This window comes from Ochotona princeps, chromosome 17, assembly GCF_030435755.1.
Source record: "Ochotona princeps isolate mOchPri1 chromosome 17, mOchPri1.hap1, whole genome shotgun sequence".
NCBI classification, from domain to species: domain Eukaryota; kingdom Metazoa; phylum Chordata; class Mammalia; order Lagomorpha; family Ochotonidae; genus Ochotona; species Ochotona princeps.
The window spans coordinates 21,590,096-21,605,344 of NC_080848.1; the positions used below are offsets into that span (position 1 = coordinate 21,590,096).

The 15,249-nt window shown below is 47.7% G+C and overlaps 1 protein-coding gene across 1 annotated transcript; it reads right to left on the minus strand.

Annotated features, from left to right (window-relative positions):
* Positions 1–670: 670 nt before the first annotated feature.
* On the minus strand, positions 671–15,249 carry LOC101521889 (ankyrin repeat domain-containing protein 40). Its single transcript, XM_004591022.4, has 5 exons — positions 14,969–15,249; positions 5,782–5,930; positions 4,927–5,412; positions 3,078–3,259; positions 671–2,643 (listed from the first exon to the last, which is right to left on the minus strand). The coding sequence occupies exons 1-5, from the start codon at positions 15,100–15,102 to the stop codon at positions 2,497–2,499; spliced, it is 1,098 nt and encodes a 365-aa protein (XP_004591079.2). The 5' UTR covers positions 15,103–15,249; the 3' UTR covers positions 671–2,496.

Sequence of the window (15,249 nt, forward strand, 5' to 3'; positions counted from 1 at the left end):
CTCCTGGCCTGAGAGTTGGCTTCCCCACTCACTGGGGCCCTGACGGGTGCTGACAGCCAAATGGCTAGGCCACAAAACGTGGGTCATGGGGGAAGACTCCTATCTAGCTGGCTCGCCTACCCCAAGGAAAAGGCGGCCACCACTGTGACCCAGGAGGAAAGATGTTGCACAGAGCATGCGTCTCCAGGTGTCCCTGACAGGCCCTGTGCTGCAGCAGCAGCAGCGACACAGGAGGCTCAGGTGGAGAGCAGGCCCTTCTATTCTCGCAGGGCATCTGATGCCCGGGACTGCCCATCAACTTGAACTCTCTCTGATTAGATGTGTAGTGCTGGTTAGGAGACCAAAATGAAAGAATACGGACGCAGTCAGTTAATATTTAATTTTAATAATACTTGTTATGTTTGGACAGTCAGCAATGCACGGAGGAAAAACTCTTCAGTGAATGTTTACACACAACATGAACACATGCTTTAAATATGCAGTGGGGGAAGAGGGGTGAATTCACAGTTAACAAAGCTAAAAACAAATCCTTGTTATAAATTACACAAAGTATATAAAAATATTTCTCTGAATGCATAGATTAAGACTTTAAACTCACCTACCGGCAACTGTGCAGTCTTATCCCACCACCCTCCATGGAAGTCAGCTGACTACAGAGAAAGATTTTACAAAAGGAGAAGAGACCCGGCTCCTGCCCGGCAGCACTCGAGGCCTCTGCTGGCCTGGCCCTGCTGATCTGTGGGCTGCCTCCCAACCAGGGCCTCCCTGCTCCCTGGCAGTCTCTCTCTCTCACTCCAGGTGGCTGAAAGGGTCTCTGGCCAGTAACTCAGACTTGATTTAACACTGAATTAATTTCTGCTAGGGTACACCCAGACGTCATTGTATCAGCCAACTGCAACTTCTGTCATAGCAAAGCGACAAATAAAGGTGACTACATCTGAGTGGTTGAAACTCAAGGGAGATTCTTCTTGAAAACCCTGCAGAAGGGGTTGGGGGCGTGTGGTCATGAGCAACCATAACTTGGCTGTGCAAACACAGAAGGGAGGGGTAAGTCACCGACGGTAATTAGTGGCGTACTCTGTGAAGTCGGCCTTGAAACCCACTGCAACCTCACTTGGGCAGCGGGTAGCAGCAGGAGGCCATTATCTTAGCACGACCCTCTCTTCCACTGACAACTGGTGCCTGCTCCCACTCAGCTGTAGTGTTCTAATGCAATTAGGTTAGCGCGGTTCAGAAGTTCAGTCTCTTTGGAAACTCTAGGCACTGTGGGAAGAGACTGGTGCAGACCGGCAGGCACCGCGCTTCCCAGCTGGCTCCCAGCCCTGCTCTCTGGAAGCCTCCGTGTGCTCGCGCTTATCATGAAAGCCAAGCCGTGTGTGTCAACAAGACGCTGGCTTCGCTCACCAGTAATGGCATTGAAGCAAAGGAAAAGAACGCATTATTTAAAAACAACTCGTATGCCATGTTCCAGAGTTTAATCAAGTGTTTTCATTCTCACTTTTACCAACAAAGTCTGGTAGACTTACAATGGACTTTGTTAGGTGGGCTAGTGGTGTCAATGAGGGGAGTCCCTAAGACCAAATGATCTGTTTACAAAAGCAACAAATTCAGAGTTGTGTAAAAACCCTAATCATTTCAAAATAATCTTTCTTTGATACAAAAATAAAGAGTAACTCCTTTAGCTTGGTTTCCCACAATAGCCTTTAAAATAGCAACAGATTCAGTCTCCCAAACTGCTTTCCGTTTCTCGTGGAGGACAGGGGCAGACCCAGACCCGCAGCCCTTGTGCTCCCCTCAGGATGCGACTGGACACAGGACCCCACTGGCAGTCGCTCCCGCAGAAAGCATCAGTGAGCCCTCTAGTGACCACAGAGAGGACTTAACGCAGAGATGGCTAACTACACAGGGAAATTGTTGTGAGGGTTGGACGAAGGACAAAGTGGGCAGGGGAAGCTCTTTTGGTTAACAGCATATCTACAATTAGGTATCTGTAGTCTTAAATACTTTTAACCTGAGTAACATTTATAAATACGTTATATGAAACCTCACAGCCACAAGTCACACAAAAATTCATTTGCCAGTCCCTGTGCTCTCCCCATTCGTGAGCATGCAACAGTAGGAGCAGCGCATCCCAGCCCTTCAGGTGCATGGTCGGCAGGAGCAGCGAGGCACAGGCTCTGTTCCCTCTCAGAGTTGGCCTAGACAACTCTTACATTCCACACATAAACCCACTGGATAGACAGTCTCAACTTTAGCCTCTCCAAATCACTCCTCAGCTGTTCAAAGCTTCAAGCGATAGGTTTATTGTGCACCAAGAGGCTTGGAAGAGTGGCACCACTGCTTGGGGGTCAGGGGCTTCCTACCTTGGCAGAACAATGTTAGTGCCTACGACATGGGGCCCTCCCAGGTAGCCAAGGCATTTGGATCGATGGCCTGTTCTTGGCCCACAAGTGACGCACAAGGTCACAGCACTAAGTGACAGAAGTCCCTGCTGCATTAGTAAGTCAGCTTTGAAGCTCTTCTGTTATAGCAGGGCCTTTCCGTCAGTGTAGAGGCAGCATTTCTGAACAGAAAGTTGTTTTCACTGATCATCAGAACCAGTTCCAGCTCCTGGAAATCTTGCAGTCGAGCAACATCTTTGTCCTAAAACACAAACAAATGAAATAGGTTAATGGGAGCCACGTGTTTCCTTGTTTGATGTGCTCTCCTGCTATAAGGATCTTGGGTCATTTTGAAATCTAGGAGCAAAAAAAATAAATAAAGCCCATGGCAGGGATAGTGTGGTACCTGCGTGGGCTTGCTCTGTGATTTAATTTAGTTCTTACATTCCAAACACAAGATACATCTAGCAATGCCCTAAGGTAACACAGATCACTACAGAAGCAACTTGGGTTCCTTCAACTTTCAAACATGCTTCTGTCTTCAAACTCAGCAAAGAACAGTTAATAATTACAACTGGAAAACCAGTTCCTTGTTCCTTTTTCATTACCTTTTCCTCAGCTACGACTCATAACCAAGAAGAAATCATGGTGTTTTCCAACTGCAACAAGCTATCACCTGCCCTTAACCTTTCTTACCTTTCTTAACAGAGTGTTGGGCAACTTTCTGATCTTCTCTACTTGATCTGGATTAACACCCAGCTCACAGCAACTCACTCTCAGCAATTCTTGGTAGGTGAGCTCCTGTCGGTCCAGTTCGATTTCAATGAAATCATTTTCTCGAAGAGATGGGTTCTGAATTCTCACCTTGAGTACCAGTTCTAGAAAAAAAAAGGAAGTGTTTAAAATATTATTATTTTAACTTGAAAGGTACACAGAGAGAGAGGAGGAGAGAGGGAGAGACTCTTGCACCCCTGGTTAACTCTCCAAACAGCTGCAGTGACCAAGAATGGGCTAGACTGAAGCCAGGAGCCTCTTCCAGGTCTCCCACATGGATGCAGGGGCCCAAGCACTTGGCTCATCCTCCACTGCTCTCCCAGGTACACTAGCAGGGAGCTGGACAGGAAGTGGAGCAGCCAGGACTTCAATCAGCACCAACCTCGAATGCCAGTGACACAGGTAGGAGCTTAGCCTCCTGCTACACAATGCTGGCCCTTTATAAATGGTTCTGACACACAATTTAAGATCTCTTCCAGAGACTGGCCTTGAGGCACAGCAAGTTGGGTTGCAACATACAATGCTGGCATCCCATATGAACATTGGTTTTGGTCCTAGCTATTGCATTTCTGATCCTGTTCCCTGTTAATGTGCCTGGGAGGGATGAAGCGATGACACAGTATTTGGGCCCCTGCCATCCTGAGAGATCCAGATGGAGTTCTAGGTTCCTGGCTTTAGCCTGGTTCAGCTGGGAGAGAAAGGAAAGCCTTCATTTACAGGAGACTACCAACTGGAAAATAATGATAGAAAAACCATATCCTACAAAAATAATTGCCCTGGACTCTTCAAAAGTGCTGATGTCAAAAATGAAAAATGAAAAAAAAAAAAAGTCCCAAATTAAAGAATAAATGACAGGATCACCAGATGTGGTTAGTGATTATAGGCCTGGGGCAAAGGTGGGGGTGAAAATAGCTCTAAAGGGCAATATTGAAACAAGTGACAGAGGCTGGGGCAAGATGGCTCAGCAGTGAAATCTTTGCCTTGGATGCACCGGGATTCCAGTGGGCATCAGTTCATGTCCCGGCTGCTCCACTTCCCTTCCAGCTCACTGCTTGTGGCCTTGAAAAGCAGCAGAGGATGGCCCAAAGTCATCTTTAAATCTTTAAAAAAAGAAAAAAAAAAGAACTGACAAAAATTAACTATGGATTGTGGGTTAAAGAGCAAGCAAAAGTTAAAGTTTTGTTTTGTTTTTTTAAGGATTTATTCATTTTCATTGGAAGGTCAGATTCACAGAGAGGAGAGACAGAGAGAAAGATCCCCCCATCTGCTGGTCCACTCCCAAGTAGCCGAAATGGCTGGATGATGAGCTGAGCTGATCTGAAGGCAGCAGCCAGGAGTTTCTTTCGAGTCTCTCACTTGGGTGCAGGGTCCCAAGACCTTGGGCTGTCCTCCAGTGCTTTCCTAGGACACAAGCAGGGAGCTGGATGGGAAGTGGAGTTGCCAGGATATGAACCAGTGCCCATATTGGATCCTGACGTGTGCAAGGAGAGGACTTTAGCCACTAAGCTACCGCGCTGGTTCTTAAGTTTGGTAACCGAACTGCAGTTACAAAGAGAATAACTCTGTTCATAGAAAAATCTAACAGGAACAGTTTAAATATTTGAAGGTAAAAGGGCAAAAGATACACAACTTGCAAACCTGAGTAAAGGGAGCTCCTTCCAGGAGCCTTGCCACTTACTGAAGTGTGTAATTACAGTCAGAATAGAGACAGCAAATCCCATCCCGGCCACCAACTCTGCTGTCACAGAGGCTGGCTGCTGACGAGGAGTACCTTGCATATTGAACGGAAATGCTCCCGTGAAGAAGAATGGCTGGAATGCTGGTGCCGGTCCTGCGTATGCCCCATTTTGAGGCTCCAGGGACACTGGTGGCTTGGAGGGGACAGCAGAGAATCGGGAGCGGCTCTGACTCACTGGAGGCTGACAAACAGGACCTGGTTTTGTGCTTTCTGGTGTTCTGAGAACGGCGGAGGGGGCAGGCACATCTCCATTCTGTACCAGTGCCAAAGAGGTGTGGTCCCGTGGAAATGCCCCTAGCAGGGGAGGGTCCCCAGGGGGCAGCAGGGGTGGCGAGCCATCCGAAGGGGGGGATGCAGGAGGCGTGGAGGTACCCCCATTCTGTAGTTGGACTGAATCCTCCACTCTGGGAGTGTAGATAAAAGGGAAGGCTGGGTTGGCCAAGTAGTTGGGCACAAAGGGCAAATCTGACTCTTTCTTCAGCTGGGGGAGGCTGGCATCATCATCTTCATCTTCTTCCACTTAAAAAGAAGAGCACACAGCATTTACACAGTCCTTTACCGATGACTAAGAAAAAATACTATCTGGAAGCTAGCAGCCTTTGGCTGACAAATATTTTAGTCAATGTTCACCAGCTCTTCAGGCCAGAAGAGAGAATATTTTTATTAGGCTTACGACCACCATTTTGTATGGGTCTTAAATTTTGCAAATAAAAAGATAAAACCCTATAATGTTAACCTCCCCACAAATAATACGGAATTAATGCCTTGGCAGAGTAATTCACTTTACTGATTTGTCATTATTTGGTTATTTGGCATCAAGAACACAGTCACAAGTTTGACAAAAGCCAAAGCACCCCCAAAAGCTGAAGCACCCCAAAACACACTCACCTCCCATAATCTTCTTGATTTCTCTCCTGGATGTCAACTGCACTGGCATCTCTCCTTTCGTGGTAAGAATCTCCTTGTCAGCTCCTGACTTTAACAGGTAAGAGACCACTTGACCATGGTTCCGTTTACACGCCCAGTGCAAACAGGTCCTATCCCAAACAAAAGAAACAACGACTTAAATCAGGAAGTAATCTGGGATTTCAAATTCTAAACCTGAGAAAATAAATCCATGGAGCCAATTTGGGTTTAGCTAGCATCAGAGTATCAGCTGGTGATCACAACTTTTCAAAAAACAGACAACCAAAAAATTTAGGGGCAATTATTTGGCATCAAGTTTTGACCCTGTTTGGGCTGCCTATAACCACACTGCAGTGCCTGAACTCCAACTAGCACTCTGCTCTGGGAGTGCAGCTTCCTGCCAGGGAGTACACTATTAGACAGCAGGTGGTGGCTCAATTCACTGGTTCCCTTGCACCTACACAGAAGACATGGACCAATTTCCTCACTGTCAGCTTCAGTCTGGCCCACTCCTGGCTGCTGTGGGCATTTATAAGGAATCTAGCAAATGGAAGCTCTTTGTGTCTCCCTCTCTGCCTTTCAAATAAACATAACTTGGAGGCTGGCACTGTGGCACAGGCTCCTGGTTTTGGCCTAGCCCAGTCCCTGTCCCAGCTATCACGATAGCTATTTGGACTAAAACAGCAGATGCACGATCTTTATCTCTCTCTTTCTCCCTTTCTCTTTGTAACTCTTCTTTCAAATATTTTTTAAGAGAGGGGGTTGGTAATGTGGTATAGTGGGTTAAACACCTCTGTGGTACTGGCATTCCAAATGGGCATCAGTTCAAGTCCTAGCTGCTCCATTTCCAACCCAGCTCCCAACTTCATCATGTACCTGGGAAAGCAGAAAACAGTCCAAGTCCTTGGGCCCAGGTCCAAGTGCAAGCCTGAACCAATGTGGAAGACCACATGAAGCCCTTAACTTTGGCCTGTCCCAGCCCTGGCTGTTGCAGCCATCTGAGGAGTGAACCAGCAGATGGAACACCTCTATCTCTCCCTGCCTCTGGAACTCTGCCTTTCAAACAAAGAAAATCATCTTAAAAACAAATTAATATTCAGTGTTTAAATTTTATAATTCATTTCTGATCCCTGATAAAAACTGATCTATCCCCAAAGCATTAACTTCAATGACTTCCAAAAAGCTGGCCAGCGGATGGTATTGTAAAATATTAATTTATCAGTACCACTCATGAGATCATCTCAGTCTCTTCAAAACACATTTTTACATTGCCAAGCTTCTTTCTCACAACTATGGAAACTCGGTTTATATGTGTCAAATGCCACTTGAAGATATCACCATCAAACCGCTCTTGCTGGAGCTTATTTTGCCTCCTATTATTGTTGCAAACAGATCTGAGCTGCTTGCTCCCTTGTGCACTCTACCTCTTTTTTGTTCACACACACATGTACACACAGAGGATTTCCAAATTTCTATTTTAAAAATGGCTGGCATTGCTCTCTTCAGAAGGCTGCAAACATGTCTTCATCTGACAAATATAAGGCATTAAATACATACATTAGTTCTTAAGCACTTTAAAAATATGTAACAGGGCCCGGCACGATGGCCCAGCAGCTAAAGTCCTCGCCTCGAACGCCCTGGGATCCCATATGGGCACCAGTTCTAATCCCCGTGGTCCCGCTTCCCATCCAGCTCCCTGTTTGTGCCCTGGGAAAGCAGTCAAGGACAGCCCAAAGCCTTGGGACCCTGCACCCATGTGGGAGACCTGGAGAGGTTCCTGGTTCCCGGCTTTGGATCGGTGCAGCACCGGCCGTTGCGCTCACTTGGGGAGTGAATCATTGGATGGAAGATCTTCCTCTCTGTCTCTCCTCCTCTCTGTATATCTGACTTTGTAATAAAATAAATAAATCTTTAAAAAAAAATATGTAACAGGGCCCAGCACAGTAGCCCAGTGGCTAAAGTCCTTGGCTTGCACGTGCCTATACGGCTACTGGTTCTAATCCCAGCAGCCCCACTTCCCATCCAGCTCCCTGCCTGTGGCCTGGGAAAGCAGTTGAGGACGGCCCAAAGCCTTGGGACCCTGCACCCATGTGGGAGACCCAGAAGAGGCTCCAGGCTCCTGGCTTCGGATTGGCTCAGCTCCAGCAGTTGCAGCTGCTTGGGGAGTGAATCATCGGATGGAAGATCTTCCTCTCTGTGTCTCTTCCTCTCTGTATATCTGACTTTTCAATAATAAATAAATCTTAAAATAAATAAATAAATATATATATATTTGTCAACTACAATTCCTTGAGAACTGACTTTTCTAACACCTCAAATTCATCTAAGGAAAACTAATCAGTTAATATTGTCCCCATAGGCACTGATTCTGCACACCCAAAAGGGCTATTACTTTAATACTGTACAGACATAATTAACATGATAGCAAAAACTCCATCTTAAGAGAAATTAAAGTATTTGGAGCTACTAAATTTGTCCCTGGTGCCAAACCTGAATGCACCTATAGAAAGAAAAAATATATCCTTCTTTTTTTTAATTTATATTTTATTTTTATCTGAAAGGACAGTTATAGAGAGACAGAGCTCTTCCATCCACTGGTTCACTTCCCAAGTGCCATAATGGTGGAGGTGGGCCAGTCAGAAGCCAGGAGCCAGGGGCTCCTCTCTGATCTCCCAAAAGGATGCCATGGTATAAGCACGTGGCCCATTGTCCATGCTTTCCTAGGCCCATTAGCAAGGAACTGGATCACAAGTGTAGCAGTTGGAACATGAGCCAGGGCTTATACGCTGATGGAGGCTTAGCCTGCTATGGCACGGTGCTGGCCCCTTTCCATGTGTCCTTGTTAATCAGCTCTGATGAACTGAGAGCTTATGTCTGAATAGAGAACACAGAGCGCCCTTCGCAGGGAGGCGTGAGGGCACTAATCTGGGAAAGGTTATCTGGAAAGCTCGTCTGATTCTAGGAAAAGCCAATTTGCCCTGGGCACCCTGACATGGGTGGCTTGCAGAGAACAAGCTCATCTAGCTGGCTGAGGACACCACTGTTTCGTTTGTTTAAAAAAAAAAAATTATTGTACATCTTTATTTGAAAACAGAGTTACACAGAAGAGAAAGTCCTATCTTGCAACTGTTGGCTTACTCCCCAAATAGGCTTAGCTCCAGCTGTTGCAGCTATCTGAAGCCAGGAGACAGGAGCTTCCTCTGGGTGTCTTACACTGGCACAGAGGCCCAAGGGCTCGGACCACCTTCTACCGCTTTTTTCGGGCTTTAAACAGAGAGGAAGATCAGAAGCGGCGCACCTAGGACTCACACTGCTGCCCAAATGGGATGCCAGTGCCGCAGAGGGAACCTTAACCTACTATGCCATAGTACCAGCCCCACATTTCCCACTATTACTCAACACTATTATTCAACAATTATAGTATACATATATTTCTTTAAAGATTTATTTATTTTTATTGGAAAGTAAGATGTAGAGAGGAGGAGAAACAGAGAGGAAGATCTTCCTTCTGATGGTTCACTCCCCAAGTGGCCACAACAGCTGGAGCTGAGCCAATCTGAAGCCAGGAGCCTCTTTCAGGTCTCCCACATGGGTGCAGGGTCCCAAGGCTTGGGGCTGTCTTCAACTGCTTTTCCCAGGTCACAGGCAGGGAGCTGGATGGGAAGCAGGACCACCGGGATTAGAACCAGCGCCCATATGGGATCCCAGCAAATTCAAGGCGAGGACTTTAACTACTACGCTATCGCGCTGGCCCCTACAGTATATTTTTATGATGAAATAACTGCAATTTGGGAAATATAATGGAAGAGTCTTTTTAAAATTTTTTTTTCTTATTATTATTTCATTTTGTGACAGTTTCATAGGCTCTGGGATGCCCCCAACAGCTCCCCCTAGAAGAGCCTTGATCTTGACGTCAAGACTATAAGCTTTGGAGCCAGCATTGTGGTGTAGCACATTAAGCATCCTTCTGCCAACATCCCATATGTGCAGCAGTTTGAAAACCTCATTGTGCCACTTTCAATCTAGTTCCTTGCTAAAGTGCCTGGGAAAGTGGAAAAGATAATTCAACAGGATGAAACCTCCTGGTTCCTGGCTTCAGCCTGGCCCTGCCCTGGCCTTTACAACCACTTGGGGAGTACACCAGTGGACAGACATGATCGCTCTCCATTTTCTGTTTCATAACCTTGCCTTTCAAGTAAATAAAAAATAAATCATAAAAAAGACTATAACTTCTTGGGTCCAGCATAGTAGCCTAATGGCTAAAGTTCTTGCCTTGCATGTGCTGGGATCCCATATGGGTGCCGGTTCGTGTCCGGGTAGCCCCGCTTCCCATCCAGTTCCCTGCATGTGGCCTGGGAAAGCAGTGGAGGATGGCCCAAAGCCTGGGGACCCTGCACTGCATGGGAGACCCAGAAGAAGCTCCTGGCTCCTTTGGACCAGTTCAGTATATAGCCATTGTGGCAACTTGGGGAGTGAACCAGCGGATGGAAGATCTTTCTCTCTGTTTCTCCTCCTCTCTGTATATTTGACTTTCCAACAAAAATAAATAATTCTTGAAAAAAAAAAGACTCTAAGTTCCATGAGGATAGAGAAGTGTCTATCTGGCACACAGCAAGTGCTTCAGTAAGATTTGTTCACTGAGTGAACTAAAGACAAGGCAGACCTTGCTTGAGCAGGAAGATTCTGGTACATCCTTACTTCTGGGCTGGCTATAGCCCCAAGTGTGTTCATGGGTGGATGTCTGTGACAGGGCTTGAAAAGTGAACAATTATAATGCCAGGTGAGCAATCAAAACTGAATGGAGCACGATGAGAAAAAGAAGCTCCTTCCTGAACATGAAATACTTGCACACTAGTACTAAATCACTTGTTCATGGCAATCCGGAGCATGACAGAAGTAATTTACTATGAGTGGGTCTGCGATGCCAGGACAGACCAAGCAGCTAAAGCCTGACCAGAGTGGGTGAAGGGAGCACCAGCATTCCCACAGCCCTGCGCCCTTGGGGATCACCATTCACAGCCCAGAGCTGTGTGGTTCTGAGCAGCCAGAACCCAATGCAACTGCCCAAGGCTGGATTTCCAACTTCTTCACGAGCTGCTGTATGTGTTCATGAAGGGCAAGGATGTACATCACACTTAAGCCACAACTGATGTGGGAACTCTGAACTTCAGCTCTGAGAGTTTTACATTTGCAATCCAAATGTCCTAGGAGAGCTGGAAGTCCTCTAGGCCAGAGGCACTGGGCATCAGTGCAGAACCCATGAGTACTGAGTGACCAAGGATGGAAAGCTGTCACCCTTCTGCTCATAGGATGCTAGAGAGTGGAGGGCCACCTGACATTCCATTGCCCAGCACCCTGATTAACAAGTAAGAGAGTAACGAAAGTTAGCAGACACATTGCTTTTCATATTGGGCCTTACATTTATTAACTCAGCATTCAATCTTCAAAGTGCGCATGAGCTAATTATTATCAATACTCCCTTACTTCCTAGATGAAGAAACTAAGGCACTTAGCAAATAAATAAGCAAAGTATGCAGCATGCCTGGTGGTGATGAAGTGATACAAGGGTAATAAAACAGCACAGGGATGATACTCTGCTGGCTCTGTCTTCAGACCAGAGAGGGTATACCTAAGAAGCCGTTGAACTTGACTGGACAATAAGATGCTGGACTCTATGTTTGGTATACGCTTGCAATGGGGGAATCTCAACTGAACTTGAGCTGTGGTTATGCAACAAGGTGGAGGAATCCACCATGGTGGGAGGGTTTGGGGAAGGGTGGGAGAACCCAAGTATCTATGTAACTGTGTCACATAATACAATGTAATTAATGAAGTTAAATAATAAATAATTAAAAAAAAAACAGCACAGGGAACAAGGGGGTATCAGAGTCTGAGAAGAGGCACTGAGCAATTTTAGGTTGACAGCCAAAGAAAAGTGCTATGGCGAAGGTGGAACGCAGGCTGTGGAGGAGGAGAGAAAGCAAACCACGAGGTCTCTGGGAGAAAGTAATTTAGATAACGCGAGGACACCAATCTTCAGAAAGGACTGTGCCTGGGATTCCAGGAAAAGCAAGGACAGAGGAGTCCAAAGAAGGGAGTGAGGGGCGGATCCCCAGGAGGCAAGGAACAGAGCGGAGCAGGGAGGGGGGAGGACACAGGGAGTGGAAACTGGGAGGCTCTGTGGTCTCCCGCTCAATGAAATGGGAATGAACCCAGGCGCCTGGGCTTAGGTCAACCTCCCCTGCCAGTCACTGCAGTGAGAGGACTCCAGGTGAGCAGCCAGAAGCCTAGTTGGAGGCTTCTACGAGGCCCTGCTGAGGGACATGGCGGCAGCTCCAGACTCCAGGGACAGGGTGGGAAGGGCAGATGACAACTCCAGCTGAAGGCGGAGCCAGCTGACGAGCTATGAGGCACGGGGGAAGCCAGGAAGCAGGCAGGTGCTAAGGACTGTGGACAGAGCCCCAGAGAGGCGGAGAGGAAGAGTCAAGGCAGCAGGCTTGGGGTGGCAGGAGTGTAAGAGGAGACGGGGAACCCAACCCATCTGTTAGAGATCTCCCCCAGAGACATTACAACGAGGACTCTGTCTGAGCTACACCAGATTCCCCTGACTTAGTGGTGGCAGCTTTGCATTTAAGAGGAAGAGTATGTAGTCTGACGCTGGGTTTGTCTTCCAGCTCTGCTGGTGACTGTGGGGGCTAGACAAACTGGCAAAATCACTTAATCATCTTTCTGGACCTTGTTTTTTCCTCTGTAACATGAAGAGATGACCAAAAGGTAGGTTGTGAATGAGGTCACAGATAAGCAGCCCTGAGAGCCACATCTGTGCCACAGGACAAGCTTAGCAAAGGTCATCTATTTAGACTGTGCTTTATCTCCTCCAACGTTCACCATGCTCCTTCAGAATACTGGGAGAGCAAGGTCGCATAGCCAGCATAGCCAGGCAGAAGCGTGGAAAAGAAACTGCAGGCGAACTAGGCTCCTTCTGTACAACACTGCCTCCCAGTGCCCAAATAGCAACTCACAGCCCTGAACCACAGAGCAATGCTCAGAACACACACAGAGCAGCAAGTGTTTATAAATATTTTTACACAAACAAAAAGGCAGTACTACATTCCTTCAATTTTCTGGACAGACATTTGAGCTGCTTTTTTTAAGGAAAGGAAGTATACAGATGGACTAGTGAGGAAGTACAGGCAACCTCAGTTGCCTGTGAATAATTAGGGTGACCCAAGACAAGCTGAACTCTCCTGTATCGTCCCCTTCAGCTCAAAAATGCACAGTTCCACCTTAACAGCAGGTAACACGGTGGCCCATCCCATATGGATTTGGGTCCCAAACTGCTCTACTTTTTCTTTTTTAAAGATTTATTTATTTTTTAATTGGAAAGTCAGATTTACAGAGAGAAGGGGAGACAAAGAGAAATATCTTCCATCCGCTGGTTCACTCCCCAAGTGACAGCTATGGCCAGAACTGAGCTTATCAGAAGCCAGAAGCCAGGAGCTTCTTCTGGGTCTCCCATGCAGATGCAGAGTCCCAAGGCTTTGGCCAGTCCTCAACTACTTTCCCAAGCCACAAGCAGGCTTCTGGATGCGAAGTAGAACAACTGGGATATGAACTGGCACATGCAAAGCGAGGACTTTAACCGTTAGGCTCCTGCACCAGGCCTGACTGCGCCACTTCTGATCCAACTCCCTGCTGATGCACCTGGGAAGACAGTTCGGGATGGCTCAAGTGCTTGGGGCCACGCCATCCATGGAGGAGGCCTGCATGGAATCCTAGTTTCCTGACTTCTGCTTAACCCAGCCCCTTGTGGACTGAATCAATGGGTAGAAAAATCTCTTCCTCTCTCTTTCAATTAAATACATATATTTTCATTTAAAAAAATAAAAAAAAAACCTGAGCATTTTCAAAGAGGGTAGATCCACACTGGATTCAGTAACAACACTAGACCTGACAACCAGCAGTATGTGATGAAGAAGCGTCCTTAGTTACTACACAGCATCAGTCTGCAGGCAGACACCTAAAGCCTCGGATGAAATTCTGCAGTTGACACTGCAAGATGGGCCTGGCACAATGGCTCAATCTCTAAATCATCTCCTTACCGGGATCCCATGATGGAGCCAGTTCATGTCCCTGCTGTTCAACTTCCCATCCAGCTCTCTAATGGTGGCCTGGGAAAGAGGATGGCCCAAAGCCTTAGAACCCTGCACCTGTGGGGGAGACCCAGAAGAAGCTCCTGGCTCCTGGCTTCTTCTGATCATCTTGGCTCTGGCCGTGGTGGTCATTTGGGGAGTGAACCAGCGGATGGAGAATCTTTCTGTCTCTCCTTTTCTCCGCAAATCTCATCTGCCTTTTCAATAAAAATAAATAAATCTTTTTTTAAAAAGTGGGGGAGGGGAATAAAGAAAAAAGAAGCTACAGGAAAACCCTCTATAGGATACAAGACAAGCCTCTGCATCAACAGGAAAAGGTGGGAAAGTTCCTTCTGCCTAGGGCCATTTGGATGTTTATATCATCCCTGCGGAGCACAGGTCATCCAAAACTAAAAATTAACCTGCTATAGATTCACTGAATTTCAATTCCAGCCAATGGCTGCTTTGGCAGGTCAGATCACATGAATTTCTGGGGCCATCACGCCCATGGACCAGACGTTCCCCACCCCTGCCAGATAGCTGCAATTCACAGCAAATCACTGTGACAGTGGCACAAAAAAGTGCAAGTGTTTTTTCTTTCCCCCACGCCTGGCCTTGGCTACATATTTCATACTGGTTTAAGGTGCATATTTGCTCAGCAGCTAAAGCTTTTAGCTCTGCAACGTGTCATCTTAAGAAACACACAAACAATTTCAACTGGGATGAGCCCCAGCACACACAGTCACTGAAATGCCACACTCCACTACGTTCTGACCAAGTTAGCCAGGGGTCAAACGGGCTCGCGGGGGAGCCAAGGTTCGGGCCAGGGTGGACCACGTGGGTTGGGGATTTGATTGCACGGGACGCGCGGGGGTGGCGGTGAGGTGGGGTGGCTAAACCCGGCCTCAGGAAGACACAACCTCGGAGGCCTCGCCACTCCTCGGAGTCCAGAGGCAACGCGAGGCCCAGGTCCAGGCCGACGGCCCCACCCCCGGGCCGGCTGCCCTGACCCTAGGCCTCCCCCGCTCCCCACTTACCAGCCGTTGACCTCATTTTGGGAGTTCACATCCACCCCGCTCTCCACCAGTTTCTGCACCTCCAGAATGTCCCCCAAGGCCGCGGCCTCCCGCAGCCTCTCCTGCTGTTCTTTCTGCTCTAAGAGGGCGCTCATCTTCCCCGCCGCCCTAGGTCCCGGCCCGGACCTGCCTGCCTGCCCGCCCCGCCCCGGGCCTGTCAGCGCCTCCGCCGCCGCCGCCCGCTCCCAGCCATGGAGAAGGAGCGCCGAGCTCGGCCGCCTTGCTCGTGCCGCCCCCGCCCC

Coding starts and splice junctions, on each gene's coding strand:
- LOC101521889 (XM_004591022.4), bottom strand. CDS start 15,102: ATGAGCGCCCTCTTAGAGCAGAAAGAACAGCAGGAGAGGCTGCGGGAG. Junction 5,931..14,968: donor CAAAATGAGGTCAACGGCTG/GTAAGTGGGGAG, acceptor TGTTTGGGATAG/GACCTGTTTGCACTGGGCGT. Junction 2,644..3,077: donor CCAACACTCTGTTAAGAAAG/GTAAGAAAGGTT, acceptor TTTGTGTTTTAG/GACAAAGATGTTGCTCGACT.